At 57.3% G+C, this 24642-nt stretch overlaps 1 protein-coding gene and 1 long non-coding RNA gene across 3 annotated transcripts; one reads left to right on the forward strand and one right to left on the reverse strand.

The window, feature by feature from the left end:
* Nucleotides 1-1658: 1658 nt before the first annotated feature.
* On the reverse strand, nucleotides 1659-23677 carry LOC133263499 (EVI5-like protein). The gene is made up of 20 exons (XM_061443283.1): nucleotides 23603-23677; nucleotides 21440-21621; nucleotides 20119-20308; nucleotides 19817-20041; nucleotides 18701-18775; nucleotides 18495-18620; nucleotides 16115-16258; nucleotides 15948-16037; nucleotides 15155-15252; nucleotides 15012-15072; nucleotides 13777-13830; nucleotides 12399-12431; nucleotides 11432-11572; nucleotides 9562-9690; nucleotides 7656-7738; nucleotides 7244-7379; nucleotides 4500-4553; nucleotides 3330-3404; nucleotides 2549-2644; nucleotides 1659-1841 (listed from the first exon to the last, which is right to left on the reverse strand). Exons 2-20 carry the CDS (start codon nucleotides 21586-21588, stop codon nucleotides 1674-1676), a joined length of 2127 nt encoding a protein of 708 aa, XP_061299267.1. The 5' UTR covers nucleotides 21589-21621; nucleotides 23603-23677; the 3' UTR covers nucleotides 1659-1673.
* LOC133263498 (uncharacterized) lies at nucleotides 16987-17988 on the forward strand. 2 transcript variants are annotated; one of them, XR_009741503.1, is made up of 3 exons: nucleotides 16987-17082; nucleotides 17270-17334; nucleotides 17948-17988. It is a non-coding gene; the product is annotated as an uncharacterized LOC133263498 (long non-coding RNA). The 2 variants fall into 2 exon arrangements; XR_009741504.1 differs by lacking the exon at nucleotides 17948-17988 and adding an exon at nucleotides 17802-17826.
* Nucleotides 23678-24642: the final 965 nt, after the last annotated feature.

Raw genomic sequence — 24642 nt, forward strand, 5'->3', positions numbered from 1 at the left:
CCCCAACTTGGATCCCAGGATGGGGGGGGATGGATCCGGATGGGGCTGGATCCCCTTGGGTGCCATTGGGTGCCCCTTGGGTGCTATGGGGCCCATGGGTGCCCCCCAGTGTCCTCTGGGTGCCACGAGTGTCCCCTGGGTGCTATACGGTCCTTGGGTACCCCTTGGGTGCCACGGGGCCCATGGGTGCTCCTTGGGGTCCTTTGGGTGCCATGGGGCCCATGGGTGCTCCTCAGGGTCCTCTGGGTGCCATGGGTACCCCTTGGGTGCTCCTTGGGGCCCATGGGTGCTCCTTGGGGTCCCTTGGGTGCCATGGGGCCCATGGGTGCTCCTCAGGGTCCTCTGGGTGCCATGGGTGTCCCTTAGTGTCCCCCATTGTCCCTTCAGTGCCATGAGGCCCATGGGTGCTCCTTGGTGTCCCCTAGGTCCTATAGGGTCCCTGGGTGTCCCTTGGGTGCCATGGGGCCTATGGGTGCTCCTCGGTGTCCTCTGGGTGCCATGGAGCCCAGGGGTGTCCCCTGGGTGCCATATGGCCCATGGGTGCTCCTCAGTGTCCTCTGGGGTCCATGGGTGCCCTTTGGGTGCCACAGGGTCCATGGGTGCCCCTTGGTGTCTCCTGGGTCCTCTGGGGTCCATGGGTGCCCCTTGGGTGCCATAGAGTCCATGTGCGCTCCTCAGTGTCCCCTGGGTCCACGGGTGCCCTTTGGGTGCCACAGGCTCCATGGGTGCTCCTTGGGTGCCATAGGACCCATGGGTGCTCCTCAGTGTCCTATGGGCGCCATGGGTCCCCCCTGAGTGCCATAGGACCCATGGGTGCTCCTCAGTGTCCTATGGGTACCATGGGTGCTCCTTGGGTGCCACAGGGTCCATGGGTGCTCCTCAGTGTCCTATGGGTGCCATGGGTGCTCCTTGGGTGCCATAGGACCTATGGGTGCTCCTCAGTGTCCTACGGGCACCATGGGTGCCCCTTGGGTGCCACAGGGTCCATGGGTGCTCCTCAGTGTCCTATGGGTGCCATGGGTGCTCCTTGGGTGCCAGAGGACCCATGGGTGCTCCTCAGTGTCCTATGGGCTCCATGGGTGCTCCTTGGGTGCCACAGGAAGGTGCTCCTCAGTGTCCTATGGGTGCCCCTTGGGTGCCACAGGAGGGTGGCCTCCTCAATTTCCTATGGGTGCCATGGGTGCTCCTTGGGTGCCATAGGACCCATGGGTGCTCCTCAGTGTCCTATGGGTGCTCCTTGGGTGCCACAGGAGGGTGCTCCTCAGTGTCCTATGGGTCTCCCTTGGGTGCCACAGGACCCATAGGTGCTCCCCAGTGTCCTATGGGCTCCATGGGTGCCGCTTGGGTGCCACAGGACCCATGGGTGCTCCCCAGTGTCCTATGGCTCCATGGGTGCTCCTTGGGTGCCACAGGGTCCATGGGTGCTCCTCAGTGTCCTATGGGTGCCGCTTGGGTGCCACAGGACCCATGGGTGCTCCCCAGTGTCCTATGGGCTCCATGGGTGCTCCTTGGGTGCCACAGGAGGGTGCTCCTTAGTGTCCTATGGGTGCCCCTTGTGCGCCACAGGCTCCCTGGGTGCTCCTTGGGTGCCACGGGACCCATGGGTGCTCCTCGCTGCCCCATTGGCTGCCCCCGGGCTCTATGGGGCTGGAGCCCCACCCCCTCTCTGGGGCTCAGGGTGCGGGGGGCGCCCCCTCGTGGTCGCTGTCGCTGCTGCCCCCCAAGTGCCCCAGGGCCCGGAGGGGGAAGGGGGGGGGCTCCTCATCGGAAGAGCCCGAGGAGTCCAGGGGGGGGCCCAGCCCCACGGCACCGAACGGCAGCGACCCCCGGAGCATCCGGATCTAGGGGAGAAATGGGGGGGAGGGGAGGGGGGGATGGGGGGGATGGGGGGGGATGAGGGGGGATGGGGGATGATAAAGGGGAGATGGGGGGATGAGGGGGGAGGATAAGGGGGGGATGGGGGGGTGAGGGGGGAGATGAGGGGGTGCATGGGGGGATGGGGGGATTTGGGGGATAAGGGGGGGGATGAGGGGGGAGGATAAGGGGGGGATGGGGGGGGATGGGGGGGTGAGGGGGGGTGAGGGGGGATGGGGGGAGTGGGGGGATGAGGGGGGACGGGGGGATAAGGGGAGAGATGAGGGGGGCATTGGGGTTTGAGGGGGGGATGAAGGGGGGGATAAGGGGGGATATGGGGCAGCAGAGAATTGGCAGGGAGGAGAGGTGCTGTCACCCATGGGTGCTTTTTACTCCATGGGGTCCCATTGACACCCATGGGTGCTGGTTCCGGGTCCCATTGACACCCATGGGTGCTGGTTCCGGGTCCCATTGACACCCATGGGTGCTGGTTCCGGGTCCCATTGACACCCATGGGTGCTGGTCCCGGGTCCCATTGACACCCATGGGTGCTGGTTCCGGGTCCCATTGACACCCATGGGTGCTGGTCCTGGGTCACATTGACACCCATGGGTGCTGGTTCCGGGTCCCATTGACACCCATGGGTGCTGGTTCCTGGTCCCACTGACACCCATGGGTGCTGGGGGGGCCTCACCTCGGCCTTGAGCTCCCGGATGTGCTCCTGCAGGTGCCGGATGCTCTGAGCCGCTTCCGAGCGCTTGAGCTGCCCCTGGAGCAGCCGCTGCTCCTGCTGGGAACCAGAGCACCCATGGGTGCACCCCCAGAGACAGCGCCCACACATCCCATGTCCCATATCCCACACCCCATCTCCCACACCCCATACCCCATATCCCATATCCCTTACCCCATATCCCACACCCCACATCCCACACCCTACACCCCATACCCCATACCCCACACCCCATACCCCATATCCCACACCCCATACCCCATATCCCATACCCTGTACCCCATATCCCACACCCCATACCCCATATCCCATACCCCATACCCCATATCCCACACCCCATATCCCATATCCCATACCCCATATCCCACACCCCATATCCCATATCCCACACCCCATATCCCATACCCCATACCCCATATCCCATACCCCATATCCCATATCCCATACCCCATATCCCATATCCCATATCCCATACCCCATATCCCATATCCCACACCCCATATCCCATACCCCATACCCCATATCCCATACCCCATATCCCATATCCCATACCCCATATCCCATACCCCATATCCCACACCCCATATCCCATACCCCATACCCCATATCCCATATCCCATATCCCATACCCCATACCCCATACCCCATATCCCATACCCCATATCCCATACCCCATACCCCACACCCCACACCACCCCATCCCATTCCCACACCCCACACCCCACACCCCATCCCATTCCCACACCTGCAGTTCCAGCTCCCTCACTCGTTGCCGCAGCTCCTCCATTGCCGCCGCGTTGCTCCCCTCGTGCAGCCCCTGCTGCAGGCTCTGAGGCCCCCAACGGCACCCAATAGTACCCCGGGGTCACCCAATGGCACCCCAATGTCACCCAATGGCACCCAATAGTACCCCAGGGTCACCCAATGGCACCCAATGGCATCCCAGGGTCACCCTATGGCATCCAATGGCATCCCAGTGTCACCCAATGGCACCCAATAGCACCCCAGGGTCACCCAACGGCACCCAATGGCACTCAATGGCACCCAATAGTACCCCAGGGTCACCCAATGGCATCCCAGGGTCACCCAACGGCACCCGATAGTACCCCAGTGTCACCCAATGGCACCACAGTGTCACCCAATGGCACCCAATGGCATCCCAGGGTCACCCTATGGGCATCCAATGGCATCCCAGTGTCACCCAATGGCACCCAATAGCACCCCAGGGTCACCCAACGGCACCCAATGGCACCCAATGGCACCCAATAGTACCCCAGGGTCACCCAATGGCATCCCAGGGTCACCCAACGGCACCCGATAGTACCCCAGTGTCACCCAATGGCACCCAATGGCACCCAATAGTACCCCAGTGTCACCCAATGGCACCCAATAGCACCCCAGTGTCACCCAATGGCACACAATGGCACCCAATAGTACCCCAGTGTCACCCAATGGCACCCAATAGTACCCCAGTGTCACCCAATGGTACCCAATAGTACCCCAATGTCACCCAACGGCATCCAATGGCACCCCAGTGGCACCCAATGGCACCCAATAGTACCCCAGGGTCACCCAATGGCACCCAATAGTATCCCAGGGTCACCCAATGGCAACCAATGGCATCCCAGGGTCACCCAATGGCACACAATGGCACCCAATAGTACCCCAGTGTCACCCAATGGCACCCAATAGTACCCCAGTGTCACCCAATGGTACCCAATGGCATCCCAGTGTCACCCAATGGCACCCAATAGTACCCCAATGTCACCCAACGGCATCCAATGGCACCCCAGTGTCACCCAATGGCACCCAATAGTACCCCAGGGTCACCCAATGGCACCCAATGGCATCCCAGTGTCACCCAATGGCACCCAATAGTACCCCAGTGTCACCCACCATGGGGGTGTCCCCGTACCTGGCTCTGCAGCTCCTGGTGCCGGTGCTGAACCTCCAGTGGCTGCAGAGCACCCTATGGGAGACAGCGTCAGCACCCATGGACCCAGCACTCATGGACCCAGCACCCATGGACCCAGAGCCCCTGTTCAGCACCCATGGACCCAGAGCCCCTGTTCAGCACCCATGGACCCAGCACCCATGGACCCAGCACCCATGGACCCACAGCCCCAGTTCAGCACCCATGGACCCAGCACCCATGGACCCAGAGCCCCAGTTCAGCACCCATGGACCCAGAGCCCCAGTTCAGCACCCATGGACCCAGCACCCATGGACCCAGAGCCCCTGTTCAGCACCCATGGACCCAGCACCCATGGACCCAGAGCCCCAGTTCAGCACCCATGGACCCAGCACCCATGGACCCAGAGCCCCTGTTCAGCACCCATGGACCCAGCACCCATTGCCCAGAGTTGAGCACCCATGGACCCAGCATTGAGCACCCATGGACCCAGCACCCATGGACCCAGAGCCCCAGTTCAGCACCCACGGACCCAGCACCCATAGGCCCAGCACCCATGGACCCAGAGCCCTCAGTTTAGCACCCACAGACCCAGCACCCCTGCACCCAGCACCCCTGCACCTAGCTCTCATGCACCCAGCACCTATGGACCCAGCACTCACCACCCAAAGCCCCCAGTTGAGCACCCACAGACACAGAACCCATGGACCCAGCATTGAGCACCCATGGACCCAGCACCCATGGACCCACAGCCCCCAACTAAGCACCCACAGACCCAGCACCCATGGACGCAGAGCCCCGTTCATCACCCATGGACCCAGCACCCATGGACTCAGAGCCCCCTTTCATCACCCATGGACCCAGCACCCACTGCCCCGAGTTGAGCACCCATGGACCCAGCATTGAGCACCCATGGACCCAGCACCCATGGACCCAGAGCCCTCAGTTTAGCACCCAGGGACCCAGCACCCCTGCACCCAGCACCCCAGTGAGGCTCTACCTGGCTCTCGAGGTGCAGCACCCGCTGCCGCAGCTCCCGCAGCTCCACCTGCGCCTCCTGCAGCGCGTTGGGTTCCTGCAGCACCCACAGCACCCATCAGAGCCCAGAGCACCCACTGGCACCCATCAGCACCCCCAGCACCCACTGGCACCCATCAGTATCCACAGCGCCCACTGGCACCCATCAGGGCTCATAGCACCCATGGGCACACGCAGCACCCATTGGCACCCATCAGTACCCGCAGCACCCATTGGCACCCATCAGTGCCCATAGCACCCATTGGCACCCGCAGCACCCATTGGCACCCATCAGTACCCGCAGCACCCATTGGCACCCATCAGTGCCCATAGCACCCACTGGCACCCACAGCAGCCGTCAGAACTCACAGCAGCCATCAGCACCTATAGCACCCATTGGGACCCATCAGTGCCCATAGCACCCACTGGCACCCATCAGCACCCATCAGAACCCACAGCACCAATTGGCACCCATCAGAACCCATAGTACCCACTGGCACCCATCAGTACCCATAGCATCCATAGCACCCATTAGCACCTGTCAGCACCCACAGCATCCATTAGCACCCATAGCACCCATTGGCACCCATCAGCACCCACAGCACAACTGGCACCCATCAGCACCCATAGCACCCATTGGCACCCCCCATTAGCACCCATTGGTACTCATTGCCACACATAGCACCCATAGCACCCATGGGCACCCGTAACACCCATGGGCACCCATCAGCACCCATTGGCACCCACAGCACCCATGAGCATCCACAGCACCCATCAGCACCCACAGAATCCATTGGCACCCATTAGCACCCATTGGCACCCACCAGCACCAACAGCACCCATCAGCACCCGTAACACCCATGGGCACTTATCAGCACTCATAGCACCCATTGGCACCCATAGCACACATTGGCACCTATTGGCATCCATCAGCACCCATAGAACCCATTGACACCCATAGCACGCATTGGCACCTATTGGCACCCATCAGCACCCATAGAACCCATTGACACCCCCCATTATCACCCATTGGCACCCATCAGCATCAACAGCACCAATTGGCACCCATAGCATGCATTGGCACCTATTGGAACCCATCAGCACCCACAGAATCCATTGGCACCCATCAGCACCCATAGAATCCATTGGCAGCCATTAGCACCCATTGGTACCCATTGTCACCCATCAGCACCAGTAGCACCCATCAACACCCATAACACCCATGGGCACCTATCAGCACCCATAGCACCCATTAGCACCCACAGCATGCATTGGCACCCGTCAGCACCCATAGAACCCATTGGCACCCCCCATTAGCACCCACTGGCATTCATTGCCACACATAGCACCCATAGCACCCACCAGTACCCATAACACCCATGGGCACCCATCAGCACCCATAGGCACCCACAGCACCCATACGCATCTACAGCACCCATAGCACCCATAGCATCCATTAGCACCCATTGGCACCCACAGCACCCATGCGCATCCACAGCACCCCCGTGCATCCACAGCACCCATTGCACCCATCAGCACCCATAGCACTCATTGGCACCCATCAGCACCCATAGAATCCATTGGCACCCACTGGCACCCATTACCACACATAGCACCCATTGGCACCCACCAGCACCCATAGCACCCATAGGCACCAATAACACCCATTGTCACCCATTGGCACCCATCGCACCCACTGGCACCCCCATGCTGCTATCCCTGAGCTCCACCTGCGGCTGCAGCTCCGAGAGGGACCCGAGGGCCTTGGCCTCACGCAGCGCCCGCAGCTCCTGCAGCTCCTCCTGCAGCTCCTCCCGCAGCTCCTCCTGCAGCTTCCCTTGCAGCTCCTCTTGCAGCTCCTCTTGCAGCTCCTCCTGCAGCTCCTCCTGCAGCTCCTCCTGCAGCTCCTCCTGCAGCTCCTCCTGCAGCTCCTCTTGCAGCTCCTCCTGCAGCTCCTCCTGCAGCTCCTCCTGCAGCTCCTCCTGCAGCTCCTCTTGCAGCTCCTCCTGCAGCTCCTCCTGCAGCTCCTCTTGCAGCTCCTCCTGCAGCTCCTCTTGCAGCTCCTCCTGCAGCTCCTCCTGCAGCTCCTCCTGCAGCTCCTCTTGCAGCTCCTCCTGCAGCTCCTCTTGCAGCTCCTCCTGCAGCTCCTCCTGCTCCAGGTGCTCCTGGAGCTGCCCCTGGAGCTGATCCTGGAGCTCCTCCTGTAGCCGCACTGAACTGCTCTGCTGCGGGGACAGAGGGGACATCGATGGGACATCAATGGGGACATCGATGGGACATCGATGGGACAGCATGGGGACATCGATGGGACATCAATGGGGACATCAATGGGACATCGATGGGACATCAATGGGGACATCAATGGGGACATCGATGGGACATCGATGGGACATCAATGGGGACATCAATGGGGACATCGATGGGACATCGATGGGACATCAATGGGGACATCAATGGGGACATCAATGGGGACATCAATGGGGACATCGATGGGACATCAATGGGGACATCAATGGGACAGCATGGGGACATCAATGGGACAGCATGGGGACATCAATGGGACATCAATGGGGACAGCAATGGGGACATCAATGGGACATCGATGGGACATCGATGGGACATCAATGGGGACATCGATGGGACATCGATGGGACATCAATGGGGACATCAATGGGGACATCGATGGGACATCGATGGGACATCAATGGGGACATCAATGGGGACATCAATGGGGACATCAATGGGGACATCGATGGGACATCAATGGGGACATCAATGGGACAGCATGGGGACATCAATGGGACAGCATGGGGACATCAATGGGACATCAATGGGGACAGCAATGGGGACATCAATGGGACATTGATGGGACATCGATGGGACATCAATGGGGACATCAATGGGACAGCATGGGGACATCATGGGGACATCAATGGGACATTGATGGGACATCGATGGGGACATTGATGGGACAGCATGGGGACAGCATGGGGACATCAATGGGGACATCAATGGGACATCAATGGGACATCAATGGGGACATCAATGGGGACATCGATGGGACATCGATGGGACATCAATGGGGACATCAATGGGGACATCGATGGGACATCAATGGGGACATCAATGGGGACATCAATGGGGACATCGATGGGACATCAATGGGGACATCAATGGGACAGCATGGGGACATCAATGGGACAGCATGGGGACATCAATGGGGACATCAATGGGGACATCGATGGGGACATCAATGGGGACATCAATGGGACAGCATGGGGACATCAATGGGGACATCAATGGGACATCGATGGGACAGCATGGGGACAGCAATGGGGACATCAATGGGACATTGATGGGACATTGATGGGACATCAATGGGGACATCAATGGGACAGCATGGGGACATCATGGGGACATCAATGGGACATTGATGGGACATCGATGGGGACATCGATGGGACATCAATGGGACAGCATGGGGACATCAATGGGGACATCAATGGGGACATCAATGGGACATCGATGGGACAGCATGGGGACATCAATGGGACATCAATGGGGACAGCAATGGGGACATCAATGGGACATTGATGGGACATCGATGGGGACATCGATGGGACATCAATGGGACATCGATGGGACATCAATGGGGACAGCAATGGGGACATCAATGGGACATCGATGGGACATCGATGGGGACATCAATGGGGACATCAATGGGACAGCATGGGGACATCAATGGGACATCATGGGGACATCAATGGGACATCGATGGGGACATCAATGGGACATCAATGGGGACATCAATGGGGACAGCATGGGGACATCAATGGGGACAGCATGGGGACATCAATGGGGACATCAATGGGGACAGCATGGGGTCACCATGGGACACCAATGGGACACCATGGGGACAGCGCTGCAGACCGCCCAGGATGAGGTCACTGCGCGCAGGAGCACTGGGTGCCACAGGGCACCCTTGCCACCCCCCCCCCCCCACCAAGGGCCACCCATGGGTCCCTGCCAGGGCACCCAGGTCCCAGCACCTGCTCCATGTGGAGGACCCGGTCCTGCATCTCCTTGAGGGCTCCTCGGGTCTGGCTCTCCCGGAGCCGCGACTGCTCCAGCTCCGCCTCGAGCTGCGTCACGAAGGCCTCGCTCAGCCGCGGGTTCCCCTGGGATAGAAGAGGGATAGAGCAGGGATAGAACGGGAATAGAAGAGGGATAGAACAGGGATAGAACAGGGAGACAGCAGGGATAGAACAGGGATAGAAGAGGGATAGAACGGGGATAGGATGGGGACAGAACGGGGGTAGAACGGGGATAGAACGGGGATAGAACAGGGAGACAGCAGGGATAGAAGAGGGATAGAAGAGGGATAGAAGAGGGATAGAATGGGGATAGAAGAGGGATAGAACGGAGATAGAACGGAGATAGAACGGGGATAGAATGGGGATAGAACGGGGATACAGCAGGGATAGAAGAGGGATAGAAGAGGGATAGAACGGGGATAGAAGAGGGATAGAACGGGGATAGAATGGGGATAGAACGGGGGTAGAACGGGGATAGAACGGGGACAGAATGGGGATAGAACGGGGATAGAACGGGGATAGAACAGGGATAGAACAGGGAGACAGCAGGGATAGAACAGGGATAGAACGGGGATAGAAGAGGGGTAGAACGGGGATAGAAGAGGGATAGAACGGAGATAGAACGGGGATAGAATGGGGATAGAACGGGGATAGAATGGGGATAGAACGGGGATAGAATGGGGATAGAACGGGGATAGAATGGGGATAGAACGGGGGTAGAACGGGGATAGAAGAGGGATAGAACAGGGATAGAACGGGGATAGAATGGGGATAGAAGGGGGATAGAACGGGGGTAGAACGGGGGTAGAACGGGGATAGAATGGGGATAGAAGGGGGATAGAACGGGGGTAGAACGGGGGTAGAACGGGGATAGAATGGGGAGAAAATGGGGGTACAACGGGGGTAGAATGGGGATACAAGAGGGATAGAAAGGGGATAGAACGGGGGTAGAAGAGGGATAGAACAGGGATAGAAGAGAGACACAACAACAGGGACACAAAAGGGATAGAACAGGGATAGAGCAGGGACACAGCAAAAACAGAACAGGGACACAAGAGGAACCCAACAGGAACCCACCAAGAACCCAACAGGAACCCAACAGGAACCCAACAGGGACCCAACAGGAACCCAACAGGAACCCAACAGGGACCCAACAGGAACCCAACAGGGACCCAACAGGAACCCAACAGGAACCCAACAAGAACCCAACAGGAACCCAATAGGGACCCAACAGGAACCCAACATAAACCCAACAGGAATCCACCAGGAACCCACCATGAACCCAACAGGGACCCAACAGGGACCCAACAGGAACCCAACAGGGACCCAACAGGAACCCAACAGGGACCCAACAGGAACCCAACAGGAACCCAACAGGGACCCAACAGGAACCCAACAGGGACCCAACAGGGACCCAACAGGGACCCAACAGGAACCCAACAGGGACCGAACAGGAACCCAACAAGAACCCAACAGGAACCCAATAGGGACCCAACAGGAACCCAACATAAACCCAACAGGAATCCACCAGGAACCCACCAGGAACCCAACAGGGACCCAACAGGAACCCAACAGGAACCCAACAGGGACCCACCAGGGACCCACCAGGAACCCACCAGGAACCCAACAAGAACCCAACAGGAACCCAACAGGGACCCAACAGGGACCCAATGGGAACCCAACAAGAACCCAACAGGAACCCAACAGGGATCCAACAGGGACCCAATGGGAACCCAACAAGAACCCAACAGGAACCCAACAGGGACCCAATGGGAACCCAACACGAACCCAAGGCCTCCCCAGCACAAGGGGGCGCTGTCCACACCTGCTGGTGCTGCAGCTGCTGGATGGTGCTCTGGGCGCGCTGCAGGCTCTCGGTGGCGCTGCTGCAGCGCTGCCGCACCACAGCCAGCTCCCGCTTGATGATGTAATTCTCCTCTGCCTCCTGCGCCCGCGTCACCTGACCCTGCCAGAGGTAAGGGGGGCAAGGGGGTGATGGGGACAATGGGGGTAATGAGGCAATGGGGTAAAGGGGGCAATGGGGGTAAAGGGGGCAATAGGGGTAAAGGGAGTAATGGGGGTAAAGGGGGTAATGGGGGCAATGGGGGTAATGAGGCAATGGGGGTAATGGGGGCAATGAGGGTAATGGGGGCAATGGGGGCAATAGGGGCAATAGGGGTAACGGGGGCAATGGGTGCAATGGGGGTAAAGGGGGCAATAGGGGTAATGGGGGCAATGGGTGCAACGGGGATAAAGGGGGCAATAGGGGTAATGGGGGCAATGAGGGTAATGGGGGTAATGGGGGTAAAGGTGGCAATGGGGGTAATGGGGGCAATAGGGGTAAAGGGGGCAATGGGGGTAATGGGGGTAACAGAGGTAATGTGGGTAATATCAATGGGGGTAATTGGGGTAACGGGGGCAATGGGGAAAACGGGGGCAATGGGGGGAACGGGGGCAATGGGAGCCAATGGGCACAAGGGGAACAAAGGGAACAATGGGGACAAGGGGGTGAAGGAGGCACCAAGGCTGAGGAGTGAGGCCAATGTCACGCCCTATAGAAGGAGCCACCAGCCCCATGGGGACCTTCGGGACCACTCTCCCCCCATCCCCTCCCACTGAAACCCAACCCCATTCCCACTCCTCCCCCAACCGGGAAGAGCCGCGGGAGCCTCCGGAAAAAGCAGGAGAAGGGCCGCAATTCCCCAAAGCAGGAACAAGGCAGCCAAAAAAGGGGGAGGAAAAGGCATCGACCAAGCAGGAAAAGCAGGAAAATCCCTCCTTGGGGATAGTACCTGGATGAGGCGGTCGGCGAGAGCCGCGCTCTCCTGCGGCACGGCCGGGAAAAGAAGGAAAAGAGGGAAAAGAGAAGGAATGAGACGGAAGCAGCGAGAGAAGCCGTAAAGTGGAGGCGCCCGCGGCATTCCCAGCCCTTTCCTGGGGTATTCCAGGGATTTTTTTTGGGGTGTGTGTTTCCCATGGGATTCCTGCTCTTTTCCCTCCTGTTCTATCCCGATGCCGAGCGTTTCCCACCTCCCCATTGACGATTCCACATGGAGCGGCCATGGAGCGGGCGGGAGGAGCGGCTTTCAGCACCTGGACAGCGCTGGGAGGGGGGGCGAGGAGGGAAGAGGGCAGCTGGAGGCGATGGGGGGGCACCCATGGGTGCTCCGGGGGGGGGGTGTGTGGGGGGGTGTGAGTGTTCTAAGAGGGTTTGAGGTGGTTTTGGGTGGTTTGGGGGTGTTTTGGGGGTGTTTTATGGCGTTTTGGGGGTGTTATAAGGGTGTTATAGGGGTGTTTTGGGGTGGTTTATGGTGTTTTGGGGGTGTTATAAGGGTGTTACAGGGGTGGTTTGGGGTGGTCTATGGTGTTTGGGGGTTGTTATAGGGGTGTTTTGGGGTGTTTTATGGTGTTTTGGGGTGTTATAAGGGTGTTATAGGGGTGTTTTAGGGGTGTTTTGGGGTGTTAGTTTTTTTTTAGGGGTGTTTTATGGTGTTTTGGGGGTGTTATAGGGGTGTTTTAAGGGTGTTTTATGGTGTTTTGGGGGTGTTATAAGGGTGCTATAGGGGTGTTTTAGGGGTGGTTTGGGGTGTTTTATGGTGTTTTGGGGGTGTTATAGGGGTGTTTTAGGGCTGCTATAGGAGTGTTTTACGGTGTTTTGGGGGTGTTATGGGGTGTTTTGGGGTGTTCTATGGTGTTTTGGGGTGTTTTATGGTGTTTTGGGGGTGTTACAGGGGTGGTTTGGGGCTGTTATATGGGCATTTTAGGGGTGTTTTGGGGAGTTCTATGGTGTTTTGGGGGTGTGTTGCATGCTTTAGGGGTGTTATAGGTGTGTTTTAGGTGTGTTTTGGGGTGTGTTGAGTGTTTCAGGGTATTTTGGGGTGCTTTAGGGTGCTTTGGGGTGTTTTAGGGTATTCTGGGGTGGTCTGGGGTGGTTTGGGGGTGGTTTGGAGTGTTGTTGTTTTGGGGTGGTTTAGAGTGTTTTGAGGTGCTTTAGGGGCATTTTGGGGTGGTTTTGGTTGTTTTAGGAGTGGTTTGGGGTGGTTTAGGGGTGTTTGTGTTTTAGGGGTGGTTTGGGGTGGTTTTAGGGTGTTTTGTGGGTGTTTTGAGGGTGTTTTGGTTTACTTTAGGGTTTTTTGGGGGTGTTTTTGGGGTGCTGCCCATGATCCTCACCTTCTCCAGGGTCTCGATGCGCTGCTTCAGGAGCCGGTTCTCCGTGCGCAGGCGCTGCGGGGAGGGGGGGACACAAAGCGGGGAGATGAGGCCATGGGAGAGGGTTCCATGGATGGGTTCCTTGGCTCTGGAATGGGCTCCATGGATGGGTTCCATGGGATGGGTTCCATGGATGGGCTCCATGGATGGGTTCCAGGGATGGGTTCCATGGCTGTGGGATGGGTTCCATGGGATGGGTTCCATGGATGGGTTCCTTGGCTCTGGAATGGGTTCCATGGATGGGCTCCATGGGATGGGTTCCATGGATGGGTTCCATGGCTGTGGGATGGGTTACATGGAGGGGCTCCATGCCTCTGGGATGGGTTCCAGGGATGGGTTCCATGGGATGGGTTCCATGGGATGGGTTCCATGGATGGGTTCCATGGCTCTGGGATGGGTTCCAGGGATGGGTTCCATGGATGGGTTCCATGGCTCTGGGATGGGCTCCATGGGATGGGTTCCATGGCTCTGGAATGGGTTCCATGGTTGGGTTTCATGGCTCTGGAATGGGTTCCATGGATGGGTTCCATGGCCCTGGGATGGGCTCGATGGCCCTGGGATGGGTTCCATGGGATGGTTTGCTTGGCTCTGGAATGGGCTCCATGGCTCTGGGATGGGCTCTATGGAGCGTATTCCATGGCTCTGGGATGGACTTCATGGGATGGGCTCCATGGTTCTGGGATGGGTTACACTGGATGGGTTCCTTGGCTGTAGGATGGGTTCCATGGTTCTGGGATGGGTTCTATGGCTCTGGAATGGGCTCCATGGCTCTGGGATGGGTTCTATGGAATGTATTCCATGGCTCTGGGATGGACTTCATGGGATGGGCTCCATGGTTCTGGGATGGGTTACACTGGATGGGTTCCATGGCTCTGGAATGGGCTCCATGGGATAGGGTGCTTGGCTCTGGAATGGGTTCCATGGCTCTGGAATGGGTTCATTGGGATGGGTTCCATGGCTCTGGAATGGGTTCATTGGGATGGGTTCCATGGCTCTGGAATGGGTTCCATGGCCCTGGGATGGGCTCCATGGCTCTGGGATGGGCTCCATAGCCCTGGGATGGGCTCCATGGCTCTGGGATGGGTTCCATGGCCCTGGGATGGGTTCCATGGCCCTGGGATGGGCTCCATGGCTCTGGAATGGGCTCCATTGACGGGTTCCACAGCTCTGGAATGGGCTCCATGGCTGTCCCTCACCTTGATCTCGATCTGCTCCTCCATCTCCTTGTTCTTGATGCTGGCGTATTCCTTCTCCAGCCTGTTTGGGATACAGGGATGGGACCAGACCCCATTGCCCCGCACCCCACATCTCCTGCAGGACCCCAATTCCATGGCCTCACCTCTTCATCTTCTTGGCGTTGTATTTGACCTGGAATGCCCTAAGGATGAGCTTATCCGGACAACTGTCGAACTGGTGCGGGATCACCTTCTGGAAGTACTGCAGATGCAGGGAACAGCCATGGATCATGGACCCATAGCAGGAAACTCGCCCCAAACCCATCCCAAATGGGCCCCAAACCTAATCCCATTGGACAAACCCATCCCAAATATGCCCCCAAACCAAATCCCATTGGACAAACCCATCCCAAATGGGCTGCAATCCAAATTCCATTGGACAAACCCATCCCAAATGGGCCCCAAATGAAATCCCATTGGACAAAACCATCCCAAATGGGCCCCCAACCAAATCCCATTGGACAAACCCATCCCAAATGGGCCCCCAACCAAATCCCATTGGACAAACCCATCCCAAATGGGCCCCAAACCAAATCCCATTGGAAAACCCATCCCAAATGGGCCCTAAGCCAAATCCCATTGGACAAACCCATCCCAAATGGGCCCCCAACCAAATCCCATTGGACGAACCCATCCCAAATGGGCCCCAAAGCAAATCCCATTGGAAAACCCATCCCAAATGGGCCCTAAGCCAAATCCCATTGGACAAACCCATCCCAAATGTGCCCCCAACCAAATCCCATTGGACGAACCCATCCCAAATGGGTCCCAAAGCAAATCCCATTGGAAAACCCATCCCGAATGTGCCCCCAAACCAAATCCCATTGGAAAACCCATCGCATTTGGGATGTGTTGATCCATTTGGGATGAACGCATCCCAAAGGACCCAGCACGGACCTGGGACATTCCCTCCATGTCCAACTGGACCAGCTCGGCTTGGTTGAACTGCAGCAGCGCCATTCCCACACGGAAGACGATCTCCAGCCCCTATGGGAAGGCTCCATGGGGATCCCGGAGGAGAGCACAGCCCCGATCCGTGGGGATGGGATTCCCTCGGGAATTACCTCGTCCATGAAGATGTCGAAGACGCGCGTTGCCACGGGCAAAGGGAAGGTGGTGAGGAAGAGGGTGAGGAACCAGGAGGAAGCGTACATGGAAGTGAGGAAGCTCTGGGAGCGGAAGTGGGTGTTCAGCTCCGGCAGCTGCTCCTGGATGGAGGAAAACCGGGAATGGGGGATGGAGGAAAACTGGGAATGGGGGTGGAGGAAACTGGGAATGGGGGTGGAGGAAAACTGGGAATGGGGGTGGAGGAAACTGGGAATGGGGGTGGAGGAAACTGGGAATGGGGGATGGAGGAAACTGGGAATGGGGGATGGAGGAATACTGGGAATAGGGGTGGAGGAAACTGGGAATGGGGGTGGAGGAAACTGGGAATGGAGATGGAGTAAACTGGGAATGGGGGTGGAGGAAACTGGGAAAGGGGGGTGGAGGAAAACCGGGAATGGGGGATGGAGGAAACTGGGAATGGGGGATGGAGGAATACTGGGAATGGGGGTGGAGGAAACTGGGAATGGGGTGGAGGAAACTGGGAATGGGGGTGGAGGAAACTGGGAATGGGGGTGGAGGAAACTGGGAATGGGGGTGGAGGAAAACTGGGAATGGGGGTGGAGGAAACTGGGAATGGGGGGTGGAGGAAACTGGGAATGGGGGGTGGAGAAAACTGGGAATGTGGGTGGAGGAAACTGGGAATGGGGGATGGAGGAAACTGGGAATGGGGGATGGAGGAAACTGGGAATGGGGGATGGAGGTAAATCAGGATGGGGCATGAAGGAATACCGGCAATGGGGGACGGAGGAATAGTGGGAACGGGTGATGGAGAAAACTGGGAATGGGGGATGGAGAAATACCGGGAATGGGGGATGGTTCCCAGGGTCAATCCTGGTTCCTGAGGCTTGGACAGCTCCAGGAGGGTTTGTGGATGGGCCTTGGTGATGCCCCATGAGATGAGACCACCATGAGTACCCCTACTGTGGTCCCCATGGTGCCCATAGGCCCATGGATGATCCATGGAGCATCTCATGGGGCTCTCATGGATACCCCCAAGGTGTCCTTTGGGTCCCATTGATGCCCCCCTTTAGGAGTCATGGATGCTCCTGAGAGCATCCATGGATGGGCCTTGGGGCATCTCATGGATGGTCCCTTTGGGTATCTCATGGAAGGTCCCCATGGTGCCCATAGGCTCATAGATGGTCCATGGAGCATCCCATGGATGGTCCCTTTGGATGTCTCATGTATGGTCCCAATGGTCTCATGTATGGACCCCATGGTCCCCATAGGCTCACAGATGGTCCATGAAGCATCTCATGGATGGTCCCCGTGGAGCATCTCATAGATGGTCCCAATGGTCTCATAGATGGTCCCCATGGTGTCCATAGGCTCATAGATGGTCCCAATGGTCTCATGGATGGCCCCATGGTGCCCATAGGCTCATAGATGGTCCATGGAGCATCTCATGGATGGCCCCTTTGGGTATCTCATGCATGGTCCATGAAGCATCTCATGGATGGTCCCCATGGAGCATCTCATAGATGGTCCCGATGGTCTCATGGATGGTCCCCACGGTGCCCATAGGCTCACAGATGGTCCATGAAACATCTCACGGATGGTCCCCATGGAGCATCTCATAAATGGTCCCAATGGCCTCATGTAGGGTCCCCATGGTGCCCATAGGCTCATAGATGGTCCATGGAGCATCTCATGGATGGTCCCTTTGGGTATCTCATTCACGGTCCATGAAGCATCTCATGGATGGTCCCCATGGAGCATCTCATAGATGGTCCCGATGGTCTCATGGATGGTCCCCATGGTGCCCATAGGCTCATAGATGGTCCATGGAGCATCTCATAGATGGCCCCTTTGGGTATCTCATGCATGGTCCATGAAGCATCTCATGGATGGTCCCCATGGAGCATCTCATAGATGGTCCCGATGGTCTCATGGATGGTCCCCACGGTGCCCATAGGCTCACAGATGGTCCATGAAACATCTCACGGATGGTCCCCATGGAGCATCTCATAAATGGTCCCAATGGCCTCATGTAGGGTCCCCATGGTGCCCATAGGCTCATAGATGGTCCATGGAGCATCTCATGGATGGTCCCTTTGGGTATCTCATTCACGGTCCATGAAGCATCTCATGGATGGTCCCCATGGAGCATCTCATAGATGGTCCCGATGGTCTCATGGATGGTCCCCATGGTGCCCATAGGCTCATAGATGGTCCATGGAGCATCTCATAGATGGCCCCTTTGGGTATCTCATGCATGGTCCATGGAGCACCTCATGGATGGCCCCTTTGGGTATCTCATGCATGGTCCATGGAGCACCTCATGGATGGTCCCCAAGGCCTCTCCCCCCTTGGCTGCCCCATGGCGCTGGTGCCCACCTGCAGCAGGGACTCGAACTGGAAGATGCAGAGCCCCAGCTCGGCCATGCTGGGCTTGAAGAGCTCCCGGAGCCGGTATTCCTGCATCAGCCTCACGAACACGCAGAAGGCCTCTTCCTCAGGCATCTGCAGATCCAACAGGACACAAATCCCACCGGATCCGGTGCTGGAGGAGCGGGAAGGGAGCCTCGGAACCCACCACAAACCTGCATGAGCAGCAGTCCCACGATGAAGGCGCTGCCCTGGCAGTAGCCGACCTCGCGGTCCACCAGGGAATAGGCCTGGGAAGAAGGAAAAGCATTGGATGCTCTGGTCCAGAGGGGCATGGGAATGGAGTCACATCCACCTGGGGACACCCTCAGGGCTTGGGGGCTCCATTGATGCGGATGAGGGCATCCCGATGACACCAGGTTGGCTGGGAATCCCAGGCCTTGGAAGTGCTTGGATAAAGGTTGGATCTGATGAGCTTGAAGCTCTTTCCCAACCTGGTTCATTCCAGGATTCCCTAATTCCTGATCTCCCCTATCAATGGGGGTGTGAGCAGGGCCCTGGCCTCCACATTCCCTGTGGCAGGAAGCCTTAATCCTCAATGGAAAGCCCATTTCCATGCTGGAAAAGAGCTTTGGTTGTGGTTGACATCACCTCCTGTTGGGATGAGATCCCCAAAGCCCCAATTGCCTCCTTAATCCAGAGGGAAACCCAATGGGAAAACGATTGAGTGTTGGTTCCTTAATCCAGAGGGAAACTCAACAGGAAAACGATTGAATGGTGCTTCCTTAATCCAAAGGGAAACTCAATGGGAAAATGATTGAGTGTTGGTTCCTTAATCCAAAGGGAAACCCAATGGGAAAACTATTGAGTGTTGGTTCCTTAATCCAAAGGGAAACCCAACGGGAAAATGATTGAGTGTTGGTTCCTTAATCCAAAGGGAAACCCAACAGGAAAATGACTGAGTGGTGCTTCCTTAATCCAAAGGAAAACCCAACGGGAAAACTATTGAGTGTTGGTTCCTTAATCCAATGGGAAACCCAATGGGAAGACGATTGAGTGTTGCTTCCTTAATCCAATGGGAAACCCAACGGGAAAACTACTGAGTGTTGGTTCCTTAATCCAATGGGAAACCCAATGGGAAAACGATTGAGTGTTGCTTCCTTAATCCAGAGGGAAACCCAATGGGAAAACGATCGTTCCTTAATCCAGCAAAGAGGAAAACGAAGCTTTAGGAACGAGCTCCTTGGGGCCGGAAGCGCCGGCTCCAGATGCGGGTCCCACCAGACCCCATGGCAGAGAAGGAGCACCAAAGGCAGGGAGCTGGCCGCTACCTTCATGACGTTGAAGAGCACTTCCTGGCCCAGGCTGTCCTGGCCCTTGAAGAACTCGTGCTCCGGGTAGGTGCGGGCGATATCGCGGCGGATGAGCTTCTCGCACGGCGAGGACATCTTGAGCAGCTCCGAGTACTGCTTCTTGACGGGCATCTCGGTGGCGCTGCACAGGAGCTGCCACACGATGGCTCGGAAGTGATGGGGAATCCCTTTACGGATGAGCTCCTGCGGGAGAGACGGCGTGAGCATCCCCGCGGGACGCGGTGGCGGCGGCACCGGCATCGGCGCCGGCGCTTCCCGACCTTCAGCAGCTTCTCCTTCTTCCTCCGCCACTCGTCCCACTCGTTGACGACGCGGCCCCACAGGATCCACGTGTCCTCTTCCAGGTGGCTGAGGTTGGAGGAGGCCGAGGAGCTGGAGACCAGCGAGGAGCCGCTGTTCCGACGGGAGCCGTTCATGGAGCGCAGGGATTTGGAGTCGGCTTCCAGGAGCCTGCGGGAGGCGGGGATAGGGCCGAAGAGGCTCCGAAGGGCACCAAAGAAGGGCCGCAAAATGACCCCAAAGAAGAGGAGAGTCCAGCAAAAATTATCCCAGAAATGGAGGGATTCCCAAAAATAACCCAAAGAAGAGGAGACTCCAGCAAAATTATCCCAGAAATGGAGGAATTTCCACAAAATGACGCAAAGAAGAGGAGGTTCCATCAAAAGCTATCCCAGAAATGGAGGAATTCCCAAAAATAACCCAAAGAAGAGGAGATTCCAGCAAAATATCCCCAAAATGGAGGAATTCCCAAAAAACGACCCAAAGAAGAGGAGATTCCATCAAAACCATCCCAGAAATGGAAGTATACCCCAAAATAACCCAAAGGAGAGGAGATTCCATCCAAATTATCCCAGAAATGGAGGAATTCCCACAAAATGACCCAAAGAAGAGGAGGTTCCATCAAAACCATTTCAGAAAAAGAGGAATTCTCAAAAATAACCCAAAGAAGAGGAGGTTCCATCAAAAATTATCCCAGAAAAGGAGGAATTCCCAAAAATAACCCAAAGAAGAGGAGATTCCATCAAAACCATCACAGAAACAGAGGAATTCCCCCCAAAAATAACCCAAAGAAGAGGAGATTCCATCAAAATTATCCCAGAAAAGGAGGAATTCCCCAAAAATTAACCCAAAGAAGAGGAGATTCCAGCAAAACTATCCCCAAAACTGCGATATTCCCACAAAACAGCCTCAAGGAGAAGATTCCCCCAATCCCATCCCAGAAAAGGAGGTATTCCCACAGAAGAGGCGATCCCATCAACCCCATCCCACAAAACATCCCAAAGGAGGACAAAGGGGCTCCTCCAAACCTCCTTTTCCCATAGGAGCAGCTGGGATCCCAGCCCCGGAATGGGACCATTCCTTATTGATTCCTTTCCAAACAGCCACCTCCTTCCCAAGATCCCCTTTTCCCATAGGGAAGAGCTGCTTCCATAGAGGAAAACCACCTTGGAGATGCTTCCCATTGGGGATGCTTGAGGAAGCAGCTCCGGGAATTCCATCCCCATCGGGTTTGGGACATCGGGGATGGGAAACGCTTGGGAAAAGAGTGGGAATGGGGAGGGAATTCCATTGGGAACTCACCGGTTCTGCTCCTCCAGCTTTGCCAACAGCTCCAGCTCATCGGGACTGAGGTTTTCCGAGTCGGAAGTGGGAGAACAAGCGGGAGCCGAGTGGATGGAGGAGAGGCCCTCATGGGAAGAGGAATCGGGGCTGACGGCCGGCGATGCCATCGTGGAATTCCAGCTGGGATCTTGGGATCTCACCTGGAAAAGCAAGGCCAATGTGAAGGGCATCCCCATCCCCGCACCAAGTTGTCCTCATCCCGCTGTTTTCATGGATCCGAACCGAGGTGGGAGCATCCCTCAGTGGGCAGCCCGTGGAAAAGCGTGGAATGCCCTAAAAAAATTCCCTAAAATCCCCTCAAATTTGTTATTTTATGCCCAGTTTTCCCATCCTGTGTTGGCCCCGATCAAAACAGCCGAAAAGCAGGAATGAAGCCCGAAATTCCCTCGTTTTGGGAAGGAATGGGTGGGATGAGAGGGGGAATCCCTATGGATTCACAACCCATTTTGGGAGTTTCCCATGGAAAAACGCCTCTCCGAGGAGGGAATCCCAGTTTGGGATTGGAGGAATGGGATGGGAAATAGACGGTTTGGGAATGCTGGATAAAGAGGGATTCCAGAGGCGGCTCCAGACAGATGAGGTATTCCCACAAAACATTCCCAAACCAGGAGCTATGTCCCCAAAAGGAGGAAGAATTCCCATTGGATGACCATGGAATGGCCAAAATGAGGTGGCCAAAGGGTGATGCTGCTCCCTGCCCAAATCCAGGTGGGAATGGGATAAGGGGAAGCCAAAGGAAGCTGTGGGGTTTGCAATCCCATGGGATTTACAGCATGGAGATAGGGAGATGGCGGCCGCCATTCCTTGAGGATTCCCAAGAGCTCATCCCAAGGGGATGGGGAAGAGAATTTGGAGGGATCATTCAAGGTGCAGAGGGGTCAAATGGTGGGAATGGGGCTGGGAATGCCACTGTCAGGTAGGGAAATAGGCCAAGTGGAGAGCAGGGATTGGTGTTCCCAAAGGGAATTCCTGGAAGCAGGAATTCCCCCCCCCCCCAATCACTCCCAAACCAGTAAATCCCCCCCCGCAGTTTTGCCAGAAAACCCCATTTTTAACATGGAAAAGGAGCCGGAAGAGGGAAAACCCCACGGATGAAACCACCGGCATTCCAGAGGGTGGGAAAAGCAGGAAAAGGGCTTGGAAATGAGGTTAAACATCAGGAATTCTGCTCTGACGGGGCCAAATGAGGGGGAATTTGATGCCCAAATCCCACCCCTTCCATCCCCAAATGTGGATTTCAAGGTGGAAACATCCCAAAATGATGCGCAGAACGGGATGTTTGTCCAAAATGGGCTGAAATGAGCCCAAAATTCTGGTGTTTTTTGGGATTTTCCATGCAAATCGGGGGAGGGGGGGGGGTGTGGGTGCCTCCATCCATGCCGCAGGTATCAAAGGCTCCCAAAGCAGCAGGAAAAGGGGAAAAACATCCCAAAAGGAGCAGGGATTTTGGGGGGGGGGGAACCGGGATTCGCTGCCGAATCCCAACAGAGCCAAAATCCCGGGATTTCAACCCAAAAGGAGGCAGCAGGAAGCACACAAAGGCACCGCTCCGGGGCTGTGCCTGGATGGAGCCATCATGGGGGGGGCGAGGGGGGGGTAGTACCCAACCTTTGCCCCATAGATGTGGGGAAGGGGGTGCTTGGCTCTGCTTGGGGGGGGGGGGGGGGCACCCCCCCTTTTTGGTGCTTTTTAACCAAAACCTTATGATTTAAAGGGAAAAAGCAACCAAGAGGGGGGGGGGAACACCCCCCGATGTTCCCCTCTATGGGCCCCCCCCATAGAGCCCCACAATGGAAGCACACCCCTTAGCCCTAAAAGGGGGGGTCCCCCATTTAATCTATAGCCATGGGCGGGGGGGGGAGACCCCCCCAAGCTGCCTCATAGATGGGGGGGGGTTATCCCAATGCCCCCCCCCATAGGAGGTACCCCTAATATCCCCCCGCCTATAGATGGGGGGGTATTTACCCTATAGCCCCCCCCCCCCCCATTCATAGCGGGGATATGGGGGGGGCTTTACCCCCATACCCCCTCTCCCTATAGCCATGGGGGGGGGTCACCCCACATCGCCCCCCCCCCATAGGGTACAATGGAAGGGCCCCCCCCCCCCGCAGCCCCTCCTACCTGTGATGCGTTGCCATGGCAACCGCCCGCTGCATCCGAGGGCGGGGGGGGGGGGGGGGCCCGAACGGGAGCCGAACGGGAGCCGAACGGGAGCCGAACGGGAGCCGAACGGGAGCCGTGGGGGGGGGCACCGCCGCCACCGCCCTCATTGGGTGGTGATTGACGGACGAGCCCCGCCCCTCAGCCAATCAGCGCGCGGCTTTAGTTCTTCAGCCCGCCCGCTCCGCCAATCGCTGCTGTCCGAGCCCGGAGCCGGCTGCTAAAGGAGGCTGAGCCAATGAGATGCAAGGAAGGGTGGGAGCAGCGAATGGGAGGCGAGGGTGGTGGGGATGGATGGGGAGAACAGCCAATGGGATGTGAGAGCTGGGGCCTGGGCGGCACGGAAGGCAACAAGCCCCGCCTCCTCGGCTGGGTGTGATTGATAGGAGAAGCAGCCAATCGCTGACGGAGGAGAGGGTGAGGAAGCCAATAGGAGCGGCGTTCATCGCTGCGTCTGGTCCCGCCTTCCTGGGCCGGATTTGCCGCTCTGATTGGCTATCGTGGGATGATTGGCGGGTTCATCCACCAATGGGGTGTTGAGTAGCTGTAAGGGTACCCACGCAGGGTGGGTACCAAGGTGGGGGGGTTACCTGGGATGGGGTCCCTGACCCATAGGGATATCCATAGGGATAAGGTGCCCTGGTGCCCCATAGGGTGGGATATGGGGCCATGGTGCCCTATAGGGTGGGATATTGGGGTGATGAGGGGCATGTCCCTCATTCCCATAGGGATCCGGGTGTGGGGGTCCCCAGTTCCCTAGGGATGGGCTTAACAGGGACCCCAGCCCCATAGAAATGGGTCCCTTGTTCCTGATGGGTTCAGGTCTTGGGGGGAATGGGGGTCCCTGGGGGGGGGGGGGTGGTGTAGGGACACTGGAGCCCCCATTCCACAGGGATAAGGGTGTTGGGAAGCATTGTGGATCCCCCCAATGGGCTATGGGGATATAAGATCCCTATGGATGGGCATGAGGGGCATTGGGGGTGCATTTTACAGCCCTTTCT

This window comes from Pezoporus flaviventris, unplaced genomic scaffold, assembly GCF_033815535.1.
Source record: "Pezoporus flaviventris isolate CSIRO_AGI_PZ_B2104156 unplaced genomic scaffold, CSIRO_AGI_Pfla_v1 ptg000327l, whole genome shotgun sequence".
NCBI classification, from domain to species: domain Eukaryota; kingdom Metazoa; phylum Chordata; class Aves; order Psittaciformes; family Psittacidae; genus Pezoporus; species Pezoporus flaviventris.

Excerpts from the sequence above, each read along its gene's own strand:
- LOC133263499 (XM_061443283.1), bottom strand. The coding sequence starts at position 21,588 with ATGGCATCGCCGGCCGTCAGCCCCGATTCCTCTTCCCATGAGGGCCTC. Across the intron at positions 18,776-19,816 it reads TGCTCTTCAACGTCATGAAG|GCCTATTCCCTGGTGGACCG; the intron begins GTAGCGGCCAGC and ends CCTTCTTCCCAG. Across the intron at positions 13,831-15,011 it reads AGGAGCAGATCGAGATCAAG|CGCCTGCGCACGGAGAACCG; the intron begins GTGAGGGACAGC and ends CCCTCCCCGCAG.